The 17,901-nt window shown below is 52.6% G+C and overlaps 1 protein-coding gene across 2 annotated transcripts in view; it reads right to left on the bottom strand.

Annotated features, from left to right (window-relative positions):
* PLXNA1 (plexin A1) overlaps positions 1 to 17,901 on the bottom strand; it is a 161,873-nt gene that overhangs the window by 129,044 nt on the left and 14,928 nt on the right. For both annotated transcript variants that reach the window (XM_062585859.1, XM_062585860.1), the window contains exons 2-3: positions 15,308 to 16,653; positions 3,291 to 3,473 (exon numbers count right to left, since the gene is read on the bottom strand). In XM_062585859.1, the coding sequence (XP_062441843.1) occupies positions 3,291 to 3,473; positions 15,308 to 16,480 (1,356 nt within the window). In that variant the 5' untranslated portion in view covers positions 16,481 to 16,653. The remainder of the gene's footprint in view (positions 1 to 3,290; positions 3,474 to 15,307; positions 16,654 to 17,901) is intronic.

Raw genomic sequence — 17,901 nt, forward strand, 5'->3', positions numbered from 1 at the left:
GGCACCTGTAAGGGGCAAACCTACAAAGCTTGCCTGGAGTCCCTCGGCTAAGACAGGGTTGAGATCTATTGCTTTGTTCCCCAACAAGCTCCTGCTTCATTTCTTTGTGCCCTACAGCACATGCCTTGTAGCCACTAAGAGACCCTACAGAACTAAGACATACTGGTGATGGACAGAAATCAGCAAAAACAAAGTTAGGAAAAGGTCTCTGGGAGATGGGCCACTCAAGCCCATGGGCTCAATGTTCTAACCTCAGTCTTGACTTGGCCTTGTACCTAGGCAACAGTGTAGTCCCAGAGTATGCACTTACCCTATACAACCCCCTTGGAAGCAGCTCTGAAGCTGCAAAGGCCAGGGGAAAAAAAAAGTGAAAGAAAGGAGGCAAAAAAGGAAGGAGAGAAAGATCAAATCTGCCATGCAAAAAGGAACTGCCAGCATCTCTAGATAAATAAGGAACTGGAAGTGTAACACTGTCCCCATGGCTTTGTGAACCCTCCTCCTACACATGCTCCTTCCCTCCCATCCCCATCCTTTATGCTGGCACAGGCTATTTAAAACCTCCAGTTTGGAGCTCAATAGCAGGAGAGACAGCCAGAAACACAAAACCAGTCCCTTCACATCCTTTATCAATCAGGAAGGGAGGACAAGTTGCCTCCGTCAGCTCCCTGCCTTCCACATGCACTCAAGCCAGCCATCAGCGGTGCTCCTGCCAGCTGCAAGCTCCCTTGCACCCTGGAGACTGCAAGAAGTAAAAGGAGAGAAAGCAAAGCAGAGGATTCAGGATGGAGAGCAAACCTCGGATTCAGAAACCCCGCTGCAAAGATGATCTTCCAAAAGCAACATTGCCTTGCATTGAGCACGGGGCAGCTAGGCAGGAGTCCTGCGCTCAAGACCCAAATCTGACAACTTTAGGCCCCATTGCTGCAGTTTTCCATTTACAGACTAAAACAACAGTATCCCTGCTCAGAGAGGATCCTTTTTTTCCCCTTCGAAGGTGTTTCACAAGCTCTTGTCTTGAGGAAGGGAAGAGATACGGCCAAGGAGCGTGTGCAGTTCAGACTGAAATAGGAGCTGCTCTGCTGGAGAATAGGCACTTGGTCCCTGCTCCTGGCCCCAAGGCAAGGCAAGGGGGCTGCTCCCTTCCTCTCAAAGGCTACAGGCCAATGCTCCAAACTTCATCGAAGACATTCAAAACAACCTCCCCTTCCCAGCCACTGCCCAGAGACATCAAGCCGGGATGCTGTGTCCAACGCCTGTTTCTGGCTGTCAGCACACAGGGAGGGGGGCTGGCGATGACGGGGCCTCTGTCAGCCCTGCTGAGCTCAGCGCACGTGTGCGTGCTGCCGGAAGGACCGAGACCCTGCGGGGACATTGGTCTGACCTCCCCACAGCCCAGCTGCCCCCTCCTCCCCACACTGGCCCCTCACAGCCTGACACCAATATAATGAATTAAAAACTCTCCCTGGCCGGTGCTGGGCTGGCTTGGGGCCAGCCGCTGCATTCCTCACCCACTGAACCAGAAACCAGCACCTCGGCAGAGAGGCGCTTCCTCTCCTCCGCCTTTTCTGCTGGGGACGAAGGGGAGTGTCAGACGGAAAGGGCTGCTCGCAGGCCAGTGGCCCAGGTTAAACACAGCAAGGGGAGCTGGACATACCGGGGCGACCCAGCACAGCAGAGGCGCAGGAGCCAAGAGCTGTGTCCTGCTCTTGATTGCTGCCAGACACCCCGGTGATTTGGGGTTCCCAAGTAAAAAGAGAGAGCCATGCTGACATCTCTCATGGAGCAAATAGGCTGAAGGAATAATCAATAACCATGGATCATGTCCATACTCACTCACTCAGAGACTGAAAGCCTCCAGGACAGCTTAGGACTTTCCTAATATAACACCTGAATACCCAAGAGCACGGGTATTTTTAAAAGCTAGGATTAGGAGGGGAAAAAAAAAAGTTTAAGACACAAAAGAGTTTAAAATTCAGGGCATTCTGCCCATGATGGGGTGCTGGAGAGCCCCATAAGCCACCTTTTCTTCCAGCAGGAGTAAATGGGCCCAACTCTCCAGCTAAGCCCTGATCTTCCTGCCTCTGGCAGGGATTATGCCAGGACCTTCGATATGCCTTTGCCTGGTTGAGGATGCAGTTAATGCAAGCTGTGTTTATACAGGGCATGTACAGCTGTAATTATAGGAACGATGTTATGATAACAGGAAATCCATGCCCCGTGGAGATAGTGAGAGAGAAACACACACACAGAGCTATTTGCTAATTGCCACCAACAAAGAAGCCTTTTGTGCAGCAGTGGGGTAATGGAAGAGGAGTCTCCCCCACGTCACAAGATGGCTCAGGGCAAGTGGGCTGCATCACCTCGCTCCACCCAAGAGAGCTCTCCTGCCAAGGGAAAGGATCAGACTAGCTAGGCTCCTGTTTGTGGCACAAGGTTGTCTGCCCTTGGGCTCTCCTCGACCACGGGCTGTCTAGGCAGCCGTAACCTGGCACGGCAACGGGAACACAAGGATGCTACCAGTATGGGCAAGAGCAGAGGAGAGACAGCCTTCCCCATCCAGCTGCCTCTCAAGAAACATATCCAGGCCTCCAAAGCCATGGCACTTCACAGCCAGCTCAAATGGAATGGGGAAGCCCAGGACAAAACCTAACTGGATCAGAAAAATCCCAGCTGTAGTAGAGCACAGCTCACCCTGACCTCAGCCAAGAGCACCACTCTCCTGCAACTGGGGTCAGACATCCAAATTTAGACTCTACTTCCTCCATTTCAACCAAATTCAGGACCCGAGGGTAGCAGATGAGGAAACTCTGAGCCCAAGAAGAACCAAGAAAAGCTCCATCTTGCCCATTTCAGACAAGCCAACACTGCCACTGGGCTAGAAACTTCCATCAACATCAAGAGCATGAAGTCATGAGCACCCACCTTTGCTGACCCTTTCCAGGTCAATGGCAAAGCACTCTGGCCCCGGACAGACAGAACCTGTCCCGTGACACTTGCAGCATGAACCAGCACCCCGAGAGACGAGATGCACACTGATGTAGCACCAGTCAGGACTCGATTTCCCTATGTTATAACCCTTTCAGAAGACAGAGGTTTAGTAAATCTGACTAGCAGAAAAGAGCAATGGGAAACTCTCACTCACCAGCACTTTTGCTCACTACCCACAACACATCAAGTCCTGCTATGAAGGAAGCACAGTCCTATCTATGAGGGGCCAGCTAGCCAACCACACATCCCTCTGTCACCACAGCACAGCATCCCACCCATCGGTATCGCTCAAGGCGTCCTACCTTTTTGATCTTCCCGCTTCGTGTGCCTGCAAAGACAACGGTTTGTCCTCTGTAATCGTAGGCAGCCACCGAGGTCATGCCATCCTCCTTATCCACAAAGAGCGGAGTTCCCTCAATGGTGACCGTTCCACCCAGCGGCTGGTTAAAATCCTGGCCGCAGAAATTGTCGTCGATCTGCAGCGGCTGTTGGAAGAGAACAGAGGAGAGATGAGCTTTTTGTCAATATGCTGACACACTACATAAAGCATGGAGGCACCAAGGGGGTGACTGGGACGTTGATTTAGATCGACGATGAAGAGAGGAAGTGATGGGAGCCCCCAAGGACTCACTGCAGCCTCCAGTTCAGGCCAGCCCCAGGGAGGTTTCCATCACCTTGCTGCGCAGCACGAGGCATCAGCCAAAACAACACAGCCAGCTGCAGCCCACACAGGCTTCCCTTCCCACAGGGTGATAGGGCAGGGGGCCACGAAGGCTTTGCAAACAGCAGCCTGGCACCAGGAAAAGCCAGCTGCCTATTAACTGCAGGTATGGCCAGCCAAGTGCCCAGAAGGCACTTCTGGGGAGATGGGGATGTTGCAGGCAGTAAGTGCCTGCAGAGAGGCCACCTTAGTCACCAGGCTTGGCCCGTTCCCTTTGGATACAGTTGCAGGAAAAGCTACAAAAAGTAGGGCAGGAGGAAAGGTAACAGTGGCCTGAACTCCCCAGTGCCTGTCAGCTGTCTCCCACCACCATCCCATTAGCTGCTATCTACACACAGAGCTCCACCAAGGTCCTATGTCCCCTGAAACATCCCTAGCTTGCAATGCCTCCACCTCCCTCCCCAGCCCTGATGTGTTCCCCCATCCCTCCCTCATCCTGCCCACCCAGCCATCCCAGCAGCTCAGCAACCTGCTCTCCAGACTTCCTGACAGGGCTGGAGCTGATTGCTGATCTGGCTGGTTTAGAGAACAGCCACTGCCCCAATTCTGTATCTCCAGTTCTTCAATACTCTTTGCATCCTGTGGATTCAATTACCCTAGCAGCTCTCAGCCTGAGGCCAGAAAGGAGGTTGTCAGTAGTTTTCCAAAAGATATGAGAGTCTGCCTGCTCCCACTCCCCCCGCCCCTTGCATCCAGCTCACAGATAAAAGGATGGGACAAGGCATGAACTGCGATTCCTCAAAATTCCCTGTGCACTGATGCAAAGCACTCTGGACACACCCAAGCAGCATTGATAGTGAGCAGCAGAAGATTTGGTCTTAAGGGCTAAACTTTCTAAACTCAGTGCAGATGGCCAAGAGGCAAAAGAGGCCTGAAACCTCTCCTTGCCCCCAATGTTCCTCAGGAGAGGTTGCAAGAGCTCTCCCACTATCCAGTGCCATTTGTGTCAGCCAAGACTTTCCTCCCTAAGTGCAAGGCATTATATGGATACTACAGAAAACAGAGAAGGTCTGCGAAGAGGATCTGAAGGCCTATGAAGCAGGCACAATACAGGGCAGGCAAAGGGATGGAGAAGGATGAAGGTAGTGGGCCTCCAGCTCAATCTGAGCACTAGCAGAGCTGGGGGGAGCCATGGTTGAATGCCCCGTAGGCTGCCAAGCTCACTAACTCTATCCACAGAGAGCTGAGAGCACAGCAAGGTGCAGAGGCATTCGTGGGAAGCTTCTGGGCAGCGGGCACATCCCAGCAGGAGCATGCTCCAGGCAAAGCTGGAGAGCCAGGCTCAGAGCTGCTGCCTGCCAGGCAGCCGCTGCAGAAAGTCGAGTGCTGGTCCCGCCCCCCCCCCCCCATGAGATTGTTTTAGGGTTTTATAAAATAGGCCAAACCTGCAAGGCTAAAAAAGCCTAAGCTCAAATCACTGCTGAATCTAATTATACACCCCAGCAGGGCTGTCCAGATAGCCCCAGGTGAAAATTTAACATCTCACTTTGCCAACAAGACACCTTCAGAAAGGACTTCAGCCTAACTAGAGCTCAGCTGCCCCCTTCGCATCTCAGCCCTGGGATGAGAGGCATCACACACGGCCAGAGGCCCTGTCAGCCCGCTGCAGCGCACCAGTGCCCTGTGCTAAACTCATCCAGGCCTCCTCATGCACAGCGTAGCACCAGTCTGGAAACTCTCCCTGCCAGCTTTTATCCTCATCCCAGGCACTCACTGCACCATTTCACACAGATGTGCACACAGGAAATTCAGCACAACTCCTTGCCTCTCCCCCAGCAGCAATCACGTTTCAGCAGGGGCGACACTGCTCCCTGCAGAGAGCTCAGCAAGGGCACTGAGCAGGGAAGGTGCTAGAGAAAGGAAGGAGGATTGCTCTTGGGAAGTTGGGGACAGCATCAGCCATCCCCCATATCATACTGGCTTGCTCTCTGACATGTTCTCTGCCATTGCATTCAGGACTGCACAGAGCACACTGCTTTGAGAGTGCAGTGGAGAAGAACAGGGCAAATCCACCCTGACTTCACCCTTGGCAATTCCCTACACAGGGGAAGAAAGTACTTTGAAACAGCTGGCAGGCCTTGCTTCAAGTAGAACTTGAGGAAACATCAGCTTTCAGCAGAAGGGAAGAGCAGCCACCAATTCAATTCAACATCCTGTGTGTTAATCCCCTGGCGCCATGGGCAAATGGGGCAGCTGGTGAGCAGAGCCAGCCCTTCAGCTCTCTCCGGGCATGCAGCTACTCCCAGGTCTTCATTGCTTGCCCTCTCAGCAAGGCAAATGTCTATGCAAGGGTTTACTCATCTGGGTTGCTTCACGTGAGCAGGCTACTGAACAAGGAAAGGGGCAGCAACTCCCCAGATCTCAGCCCTCAGTGACACACACACAGCTGCAACTATTTGCAAAGTAATGTTTGCAGGATTGGGCACAAACCCCCTAGGCACTAGTCAGACTGGCTCCCCTCAGCCACAAAGCAGCAGCAAAACAACCTGTTCTCCATCCAAAAGCGGAGCCGCAGCTGTTCTCTGTCCTCAGCCCTGGGTGCAGGGAGCCAGCACACCATCCCTACTCCATCCCCGGTCGCACCCATCACAGCCCACGTCCGACAGCGGCGTTGCTGTGGTCTTGGAAATATGCTAGGCTAGTACAAATTCTCTGTGAGCATACACATCTCTCTCCCTCCTCACCCTGGTGCTACCTTCAAAGCAAGATGGTCTGTAACAAGGCGGGAGTGGCTAAACACCACGTCCCAGCCCTCCCCCAGGGACAAAACACTTCCCAGCCAAGAAGGTGCCAAGACAAACTAAGCACGGCTCCTCAAAGAGGTTCACTTCACAGAGCAAAGCCTCCAGCAAGCACATTACCTACCAAACCAATTAATTCTTCCTCCTCCCACAGGAAAATTTTGGGGACGTCAATGCATATTTTTGCACTGCCTTGCCCCTTTCCCACTGCACCCCAAAGAGAGCATCTACTCCTGGGCTCACCCAGTTGCAGCACCTGGATGGGCTTGGCAGTCACCACTGGACTGCGGCTCCCCTGCCAGCATCAGCTCGTGTTGGTTAAACACTTTCCTGCATTGGCGGATCCGGGAGAAGCTTTTTACAAAAGCGCTGGAACAGCAGCCAAAAGCCATTGCGGTTCAGGCAGTGCCCGGAATTGGCAGAGACAAACGTAGGGCAATTTTCCCAAACGCTCCTTTCCCCTGAGCGCTGCCAAAGAGGGGCTGCACTATCCCTGCTAGAGAGTTTGGGGATTCAAAGGCATCATTCTCAGGCCAGACAGAGGTGCTCAGGATGAGGTTTGTAGCTCAGGCTTCTACAGGGCAAGGCAAAGCAGGGGAGGGAGCCCACAGGTACCTGCAACAGTGGGAAGGGAGGCAGGAGGGACAGGACCAGAACAGCTGAGAGCTCGGATGGCTCAAGTGAAACATCATAGCTCATGACCTTTCTCCATGGCACACTCTCAGTCTGAGTCTCTCCATCCGAGGCCAGGCCTGACACCCTTGCTGCGCTACTCTGACCCACTGAGCAGAAGTGGCGCCTTTGGACACAAACTCCAAGGCAGCCCAAGGTCTAAGCTACATCAGGTGGGAGAGCTTAGCCTCTCTGGAGGTCCCACACCAGAAGACAGCTGCATGCTGCTGGACACCATCAGAACCAGCAAAATCCACCCCGAGAAGCCCACAACCTGTCCCAGATGAGGAGCAGCTCTGGCAAAAACCCTGATGGCCTCAGTGACGGCATGAGGTTAGCGCTGCAAGGGAGGCACCGCAAAGCACAGGCGCTAGGATAGGCAGCCTGCTTGGGCCATGGGATTTTCCGCTTCAAGAGATTCCTTATGTAATTCTGAATTTAAAGGGGAGAGGTTTTTGGCAAGCAACTGCCTCTAAATACATTCCTGTCCCCAAGGGGCTTTAAATCCATACAGCATGTGCATGTAACATATGGGAAAATGTCAAACTCCTAAGCTCCACATACACATATGCACTAAATGGCTCCAACTGCTGAAAGCAACAACCCCATGACTTTACCCCCTGGCACAGGTCCAGGCAAGGGAAACCATTCCCCAGAAACTGAAGGTCAGCACAGCCAGGACCACTTAACACCCCAGGAGAAAGCTCTGAGAAAAGCTGCCCCTGCAGCTAGCTGTTAAACAAGGACTTGGCCACTCAGCTGCTGCACCAAGGCATGCTGAGATATCTCGCAACAGGCTCAGTGCTGGCAAGGCTCCCCAGGTGCATACCAGTTGGTATCACACAGTTAAAGTGGAAAAGTGCATGATGGCAAGCCTCCCCCACAAAGGTTTAGAGCAGCATGCTTTACCCCACGTGCACAACTAGCAACATCACTTGCTGAGCCAGCAGGACTCCATCACACATCCAAATGCTGAATTCTGGGAGTAGCAGGTTCAGAAAAGGCTAAAAAGCCACCTGACTGCACCAAAATAGAGCAAGTGCCCACATGGAAGAAGAGCAGGAGCATAGTAGAGGCTTGCTTGGAGGGGCAAAAAAGGAGGGGAAGGTTACCCTTTCAAAGGGCTGTGGACATCATCAATTAAACCCAACAGGTATCAAAATGAAAACAGACTACATGACGGATGACACAGGAAGAGCGGAGTCTCCAGGTGGGTAGATTTGCTCACACCAACTTCCCTCTGCAGCACTGCAAAACTGAGTAGGAGCTCTGCGCAAGCACAGGAACCGGCACTTGCAGGCTCTGCTAGGGGAGGTCAGCATGTGCAGCTTCATCCCCCAGAGCTGGGTGCACAGCAATTGAGCATCCTGCACACAGAGGGGGGTAATAAAAAGAACGAAAAGCAAGCCTTTTTATGTCCAAGCCCAACGCATTCACAGCCAGCACTGGTTCAGTTTGACACCACTTGCTACAGCTACAGGCTGCCTCTGCCTCCTTGTCATGCCGTGGGGCTAACCCAAAGGCCAACAGTCCCGCTCACAGCGGCAATCAAGAATTAGCCATATGCTGTCCTCTTAGCAGCAGAAGTGCTGTTCTGCTTGCTCAGTTATTCTAACTTCCTTTTTTGGGGGGACACCCAATTTAGAATATGGCCAAAGAGTAATTCCTTTCCTTGTATGACCTTTTTCACCTCCTTGCCTAAACTCAGATGCCTTTGGGTAAAGCCAAGCACACAAGATATACTGTGCAAGATATACACTAAGAGCAGGGAGAAGGGGGCAGCATGCACCAAGAGTGGGGAGAAGGGGGCAGATCCTTCCAACTGGAAGAATCTACATCAGTTTGCAGAAAGAGGGGGGGAAAGGAAATTAGCATCTCTCAAGTCTGAATCCTGAGGTTTTCAGAGTCCTCGCCAACATATCCACCAGCCGGCTTGCTATGGATCTTCCTCTGCATTGTGAGGTTGGAAACTTCAGAACAGCAGATCCAATAAAATTCATCTTTCCAGCAACAAACTGAGTTAACTTTAGCAGCCTGTAATTACTCCCTTCTGCCTCCTCAGAATGCACCACTCTTAGGGTAGCCAAAGACTTACAGATTAACCCCCCAGAGCTCCCAAAGCACGCCAGCTCCCTGGCACAAGAGCTCCCAGTTCAATCACTAAGACGACTCTGCTCAGGAAGCGGCATGTGACCAAAAGCTAATTCATAATCCCCAACATGAAGCAAGAATGAAGAAATGTATGAGCTGATAACACAGCTGCATCTCTGTGATTCTTCAGGCATTTTGCTGAAAAAGGCTTAGCCCTTAAGGTGAGGTGAGAGAGAAAAGTCTCTGTTTACTGGCATATGTTTCATCATGCTTCCAGAGTCAGGCTAAATCAGCTAAACTAGAGAGCACTAATAGCTGGTGAGCTATTGCCTTACATTAGAGAGGAGGTTGCACCTTCCAGCACAGACACGTGAAAACCACTTCCTCAGATAAGATCCAAAAAGAGAAAGAAAGAAAAATGCACCAGTCTCAGCCCCAAGAAAACAACTCAGTAGCCCCAGTGAAGCTCAAGGAGTCCTGCTGACCCAGGCTCACATGCCCAGGCGCTGACAACCCTGAAGGCAAGGTGCCCACTTCCGCTCCCAGCATGGCTCTGCTCTGCACGTCACCCATCTCAGCAGGGTCCCCCCTGCACCACCGCCCCGAGGAGAAGAGCAGCAGCAAAGGGGTTCATGGCAAGCTTGAGCCCCAGGGGGGCCAGAGCGTGGCCAGCGAAGGTATTTAAGCCCCAGCAGCCCATCCCAGCCAATGCAATTTCTGTTCTCTCCACACTCCGCAGCTTCCCCAATCTCATCAGCTGCTGAATATGCACAAGGATAAATGTTTATGTGTTTACTTCACTCTGCTTTGTCTCAACAAACTCTCTGGGAAATGACAAATACAGCTGCACTCCAGGGCCACACGGAGCACCCGCCCACCACCAAGATGCAGCACTACCTCGATAAATTATTACGCCAACAATTAGCTCATTAACAGAAAACTGCCTCGTTAGGGAAGTGCAGGCAGGCACCACTGCAAGGCTGGGCCGAGGGAGGCAGCAGGAGGGTTACAGTACCGAACCGGCCATGGCAAAATGCGAGAGGGAGGGACAGGCAAAGTTGTCACCTCTGCTGTCACCTCACGCTGTAGGCCCTCGGGGAGGCCAGGTAAGGAACACACTGGGGTTAGCAGCGCCGAGGCATTCACTGGTCCCTCAGCTAAGCAACCAGAGGCTGACCCTCCCAATTCACCCCACCGTGGGGACATACTACAGAAACCACCCTGGGAGCTGTGTCCTTCAGCTTGCGCGCAGCTCTGCAGGGATGAGAGTTTCACACCACTGCCAGGAGGTTTTCCTGTTTGGTTGGGTTTTGCTTTTTTAATTTCAGTGCATTAATCTGACGCAGCAAGGAGCTGCCGATACCAGTGTCAGCTGTCCCTAGCCACAAGATACCCCAAGGACCCCACCTCCTACCTTTTCTACCCGCATCAAACCACCTCTCCGAAAGAGGGTCAGAAAACTCAGATTTCTTCCGGGAATCAGGCTGAAGGAGCAAGGAAACCAGGCGCCTCAGACACTCAGAGCAGAAGCAGTGCTGGCCAGACGCGGGCTGTCTCCTTGACATGCCTTGTCTCATTGCCTCCCTTCAAGCCCACTTACAGAAGCAATGAGGGAGCAGACAGGAGAGGCGAGATTCATGCCATTTAGCGTTATTAATTGGTCAGTAATTTGCCAGTTAATATTATTATATATTCCCCCTCCTCCTGTGCCTGTCATTCACCACCTGCCTTCCCACTGTCTTCTCAGGGGAAATTTTCACCTATCTGCCAGGGGCCGCTTTGTGGCAAAACCGATGCTGAAAGCCAGAGCCTGGCATCCAGTGGCACTGCCCCGCCAAAGGGGCATCTCCAGGGGCTGAGCCCGTGCTTGCTCCCAGCTTTGTTTGCCAGCCACAGGATAGTTGCTCTGGCAATTCAAGTACTCTGGGAATCCTCAACCCCACCCTTGCTGCAAATTTCCACTTGACCCTGAAAAAAGTTGCTCTGGCTCCAACTCACCAAAATCATTGCACTTTCCTCGCACTGCCAGATCAGAACCTTGCTTCCCTACCTCTGACATAAGGGCATGATGGGGAGACCTGAGCACATCTGGCCAAGGCCATGCATTCCTCTGGTCTCTACATTACACAAATAAAGCAAAGATCTGGGCTACACAAGATCAAATACCTGTTCTCTCCACGCTCAGTGAAATTCCAGGAACAGCAAAACCTCCACATGGCCTCAGGAACAATTTAGGAAGTGCAGCTGGGGTAGAGGGAATGGACTAGATGGTCCCATAAGATCCCATCATTGCCCTTGTGTGCATGTGACCCATTCTGCATACGGACAGAGACCTGTGCATAGGTCTGAACAAACCTGAATGAGGAGTCTCAGCACCAAAGGGGTTAACAGACAATCTCTGCAAGCACTCCCTGCCAAAACCACTGGGCAATCAAACAGGGTTTGGAGGGCTCTGCCTCAATTTTGGGGGGATTTCTAGCCCAGGCAGTAAGCTGACCCCCTCTCAGCCTTATAGAGTAGGTATTGCTACCTTCTCCCCGGCCCAAAAGAGGTAGGGAAAGTTCTTGGATACCCAGGCTAGGATGCCAGGAGCCTGCTCAGAAAGTGCCTCCTTCCAGAGTTTGCTCACTTTCTTTCCAGCTGAAGGATTGCTGGTTCCCAGAAGGGAAGAGAGAAACAAGAGATTGGAATGAGGTCCCCCCACCAAGTTTGTTCGGCTCACCAGTGCCGGAGAGGAACTGCTAACATCTCCTGAGTGCTCTGCCAAGTCTGGCGGCCTCTCCTCCTGGCTCTGACACAAGCTCCAGAAAATCCAAGCTGCCCTGCAGCACTCTGGGATTAGCATCCCAAAGTTCACCTCGCTGTCATGGCAGCTGTGGCCAGCCTCGGGGGTTGGTGCTCTGCTTAGGAGGTATGGGGATAAGAACAGAGGAAGAAGGGTCCTAGCAGCACAACCAAAAGGCCTCCCTCACTCCCCAAGATGTTTCAACCCTTGCCGCCTTGAAGCTTTTGTCCAGAGGAGAGGCTAGAACACACGATGAAGGCGACCCCTACGTACCGTCAGCACAGACTACAACCAAGGAGGAACGACTTCCCAAAACTCACCTTCATCCACTCATGCCAACACAGGAGGACCAGTCCTCAAGAGTTTGACTTTACAGCACCGAGAAATCCCTCCCCCTGACCACTGCTGAGCTAAAGCAATAAGGCTTTAGCATTATTTGACTTTCCAAAGGAGACTTTAAACCATAAATTGTGATCAGGAGCAAGAGAGCTCCTGGGACATTTTCCATATGGCTCAGGTGTAAATCCCAAACTACTGACTTTCGCAATTCACATTATATACCTCCTTAGAAAACAACATGCCCTTTACTTTCTGACCAGCATTCATCACTGTGAGATCTGTCAGCTGCCATTACCCATCCCAGAGGTGGCTGCATTTTACTGGGGGCACAGAGATTCCTGCCAGAAAGAGGTTACACACTCTGTGGGATCCGATTTGGCTTGCTCTCAGCACAGCAAGGGGCCATCCTCTCCCTGCTGTGCTTGGCACGCAGGACGGTGCTGGGATAGCAAATGTTACCTGGCCCCCAAGGCAGGCCTGGTACCTGGCAGAAAGCAGCACCTCCCCAGTTCAGTCTAGCTGGCAGCACAACTCAACAGCAAGAACCACCACCTGTGTGAACTCGACCACTGCAACTTCGGTATCTGCAGCTCCCCACCCACAGAAGCCATTGCAAGACAGACATATGCCCTTCATCACCTGCTCTCCCTCTGCCTTGCAACATGGTAACCCTGCAAGACCCACTTCTATTGGATTCAAAGAGCACCTTGATATTCAATTACTCATGAGGAACTGGCCACCTGGGCCGACAGGTAACCATTGTAGGCCCCTACTAACATGAAACCACCTCCAAAACAGAAGCAGATGGACCCCACAAACAGGGACTGGCGCAGTGGCCCCAACAGCCACTTAGGACACACACACCCTGCAATAGGAATAGCCACACTGTCCAGGTAAATCCCCAGGACCATGAGAATTGGACTGCTCCTCCCCCCATGCCCATCTCCCAGGGCAGACTGGGGACGGCTCTACCTAAACCTCTCTCTCACACAAGCTGTCCCCACCACAACTTCTCCAAGACCTAGACATCAGCCAGGCGCTCCCAGAATGAGCCAGCTAAAGACTTACGACACCACCTCTGGAGGTCTCTAATTCAACCTGCAGCCTTGACTGCAGCAGTTGTGACCGTACAAGCTTCAGGATCTACAGGAAATAGAGGGCACTCAGGGTTACTCGTACATGGAAATTAGACTCTCCCCACAAAGGCGATACCTGGCTGAACTGGTGCTTCCAGTACAGAGCATGAGCATGACAGATGTTTGACGCTGTGAGATCCTCAGGAGGTGCCTGCCAAGCGGCTCCTACGCTGTGTGCATGGGGTAATGCAGCCACTGTGAAAAGGCAGCTACCTCTGGGATGAACAAGGGAGCTGTGTAGTGGTGCACAGCAAAACATAACTCTTCAAGACAGGAAAGGCAGAAGAAATACAACGTTGGGCAAAGCTGCACTGGGGACCAAGAGCTGCAGAGCTGGGTTTTGGCCAGGAAACAAGTTTGTCCTCTCTCTTATTAAAGTATGCTTAAAGAGCACAACAGGGCCAGGCCATCAGTCTTAAATAGCGCGCTACCAGAGCACCTTCAGCAATGAAGCAATTGGGAAGAGGCACGTGCTTCCCAGTACTGCCTCAAGGAGACAAGCACTACCTACTGGGTCACCGATCTATGTGGCACAGCTCGAGACCTGCACCTCGGGTCCAGGCCACACACAGCCCTGCTCCAATCTTTCTGAAGTGCGATGCGATCAGAGCTCCTGAGCAGCAACTTCCAGTGCCCATTCCTACTCTCCTAGCAGATGAATCTCCACTTGCACAGTCCTTCCTCTTCCTCCCCTTTCAACTCCAGTCATGGCAGGGGAAAGGCATGCAAGCAAAGCACCCTGAGAAAGGAACAGCCAGGGAGAGATGAACCCAAGGGAAAAAAAAGTCAGTTCAGCTGCTGAATTAGATGTTTCTTAGCTTGGGCTGCCAAGGAAATAGTTATCTGGAATGGAAGTGCAAGCATAGGATGTGCAAACCCCACAGGATTTCATGGCCTGTGCCACAGAGCAGCAGAGAGACGACCTCTCTGTGCATGTGACACTGCATCCAGCATGGATGCCAAAGCAGCCACTGTTTTTCCCTCCATCCCACGATGTTTGCCTGCAAAACAAGAACTTTCCTGAGATTTACCAAGACGCCACCAAGCACCCACCAGTACCTCCTAGCAGCCTCTCACTGCAGCACAGAACACAGCCTGCCAGGGATGCAGCCTTCCTCACATTAGATAGAGAAACAGCCAGGCCCTGAGCTCACTCCCTGTTCAGGTGGCTGCAGCAGGGCCAGAGCCCCCTCCCCAAACACAGTACTGCCAAGGGAAGCAGCGGCAGACAAGCCAGGAGAACATCTAGAGCGTGGGAGGAGGCAACTTCTCTCCCTGAGTCAGCAGCTGTGCAACCCAACAGGCAGCAGTGTAACGATTTCATCATTTTCCACCAAAATTGAATTAGTTCAAAGCCAAAATCAGATTTGTGAGCCCAGTGCTCTTGATAGCAAACCCTTTACTTTGTCAGGCAGCTGTTAGCTGTCTCCTCCGGAACTGCAGAGAGGAGGGAGGCAGGGAAGGCAGGACACATGCTCACAGCACCTGCGACCCACCACCAGGCACCCAAAACCCAGAAAAGGACACGGGAAGGAGCACAGTACCCTCGTCTCCTCAAATCTGCAAAGATCAACCTGTGTGGGCACTCAGGCAGGGTACTTAATGATAGTCAAGGGCCACAAACCAAGGCTGGGAAGACATTGGTGATACCAGGGATAGGAATCAGCAGTACCTCCCTCAGACACTGCCAACACACACACACCAACCACATCTTACAGCAAAGCCCTTCAACACACAGATCTGTGAGGGGTAACTTGGAAGGGTCTGGGGTCTGAGGTCTGGAAGCCAGGGACTGAAGACAGACTGGCTGGGGTAGAGACAAGCATGAACTCACTGAGTTGATACAGCCCAATTCCTTATTCAAGAGCCAGGGCAGTGAGAGTTTCCCTTCCCCTCTGTAGCATGACTGGATACGCTCCTTGATCTTATCCTTGATCTTCTTCAACGTGAAGAGGCAGAGCACAGACTCCTTGGGAGGCTTAACCCTGTTTTTCTGGCCCTGGGAGAAGATGGTGAAGAGGATATCCTCCTGCTCTGAGATGCCCAGGTACTTGGCCAAAGTCTTGCCAGGTTTGGTCAGGTAAGCGTCCTGGATCAGGCGGTATTCGATGCCATCCTGCACACAGCCAATGGGGAACTCCACGTACGAGTAGAACTTGGGGTCATCCACACAGAGGCGGACGATCTTGGAGGTGAAAAATTGCTCTCCAGTGGAGTCAGGCGAGGTGAGCTGGGTGTCCAGCTGTAAGGTCAGGTAGTAAACAAACTGCTCACTGCTGAAGCTGTAGATGTAGTAGATGTCAAAGGTGGGAAACTTGGAGAGTGTGTCTGAGGGGATCTTGAGCTGGGAGGAGACAAACTCATCCTGGTAGACGAAGCCAAACATTTCCGCATTCTCCTCATTGGCCATCAGCTTGCGGCTGGAGAGCGTGGGGAAGTACTCCGACTTGCCATCAATGGGCGTCCCAATGAAGAGCTTGTTCTGCCCATTCAGTACCTCAATGATAACCCCTGACATGGTGCCTGACTCATTGACACTGGAGAGGTAGTGTTCCTTGCGGTGGTGAGGCTCGCCCAACTTGAAGAGGTCATCCAGCCGCAGGAACTGGCATATACCCTGGGAGGCACTGCCGCAAGCGATCAGCCGATTCCCAGAATAGTCCACCAGCAGCAGTTTATTAACATTGTTGGTGGTGACCAGACCATGTGGGCAGGACTGAACACTGGGCGGAGGGTAACACTTCTCATTGTCCTCCACGGGCCCTGTCACATGGGTCCGCAAGAGCGTCAGGTTATTGGAGAGCTTATAGATCCGATTGACAGCTCCCACATAGACCTCCCCAGTTTTGTTATGGACCACCAAGTGTGTCAAGCTCCAGTCTGTAACTGGGAAAGTCCTAAAGGGAGACTTGGGGCTGCCTTCCGCCAGCGGTAGCCAGGTGCTCCCCAAGAGCAGCAGGGTCCAAATGTTGACAGACAAGTGGTGCTTGAGCCAAAGAAGCCACATTGCAGCAGTGTCACATCCGGCCAAGGCCGTGTCCAAACCCAGCCACAAAATAAATAGAAACAAATCCAAACTAAAGGGATGGGGGAATTAGGAGGAGCTAACAGGACACAGTCTCCTCTGCTTCCACTGGCTCTGCATTCAGGACATCATGGGCACTGCCAATCTGGTCAACCCTAGAGAGAAAAAGACAAAACAGAGATTAGAAGGCTTTCCTGCAACTCCTGCCACGGTATTAAGCTTGTTCCCACCCAGCCAGCAGAGACTGTGCTGCTTCATGCTTTTCTTCTAGGCAATATAACAAAATGCCCCCACTATCCTCTATCCCAGAAAAGGAAACCCAGAGATGCAGGGACCAGGGGAACCTGTGAGATGCTAACAACTCCAGCTGGTTGCACACGCATGCGCACACACTCCTACACACAGCATATTCCTGATATCATCAACCAGAAAGTTGCCATTTGCTTTGTTTCACCATCCTGACCTCTAGCACAACTCCCTCTCCAAAGAGGGCCATACCCTGCTCTCCGCTCCACCAACCCCCCTGGGAGGAGCAGCAGCCGCTATGAACATCCCTGCAGATGCTAGCTGGACCGTGCTGACACATCCCCGGCAGACAGTGGCCTCGCGACTCGCTCCGGCACGCTGACTGCATACAAATGTCTCCGCGGAGCGTAGCCGGCCCTGACCCTGCACGCCAGGCCTGCTTTTAAGACCGTTGGCAGCTCTGAAACATTACCCAGGGATCAGCTGCTAACAAGCCGTTAGCTGCGACGCAAGCTGGCTGCCCCTGCCCCATTTCATCACGCCACCAGGAGCACATGCAAAAACCTGGTTTGCTCCCAGCTTTGAAGCACACGAGAACCCACACAGTTACTGCAGAACGCCCTCTTCCACCTGCAGAGACATTTCCCCAGACCGAGGGGTACTCAGCCCTCTCACCAAGCCAGCGGATCTCCTTGGCAATCTGTGTCCAGCCCCTCAAGTGCAGCAGTGACCATGCCCTGAAGCAAGGGCACTTCCAGGTCTCCCCCAGCATGCAGCCCACATCCTGTTCCACCATTAGCTTAACTGCAGCTCAGCGCACCGAACGGCTGGCCACTGAGATGACACTGCTTTTACTAAAGGCTAGAGGGGTGGGGACTGGGGGGCAAGAACCAGGAAAAGTAAGAAAAAGCTTGATTTTTCATTAGACATAAATGGCATCAATTTACTATTCAAACAAATTGAGTCTGCAGAGGGGAACTGAGACTCGAGCCCAAGCAGGCTGCGCCCACCAGTCCACCATGGACACCAGCATGTTGCTCCATCCTTTGCATCTCCATTGCCCAGACTGGGTGTAGGAAACACAGCTCAAGCCACTGCACAGAAGAGGATCTCAAGGCATCTTTGAAAGGTGCTGGGAGCTGAGAGCATTGAGTGCC

Source organism: Rhea pennata, chromosome 12 (assembly GCF_028389875.1).
Source record: "Rhea pennata isolate bPtePen1 chromosome 12, bPtePen1.pri, whole genome shotgun sequence".
Taxonomy (NCBI): domain Eukaryota; kingdom Metazoa; phylum Chordata; class Aves; order Rheiformes; family Rheidae; genus Rhea; species Rhea pennata.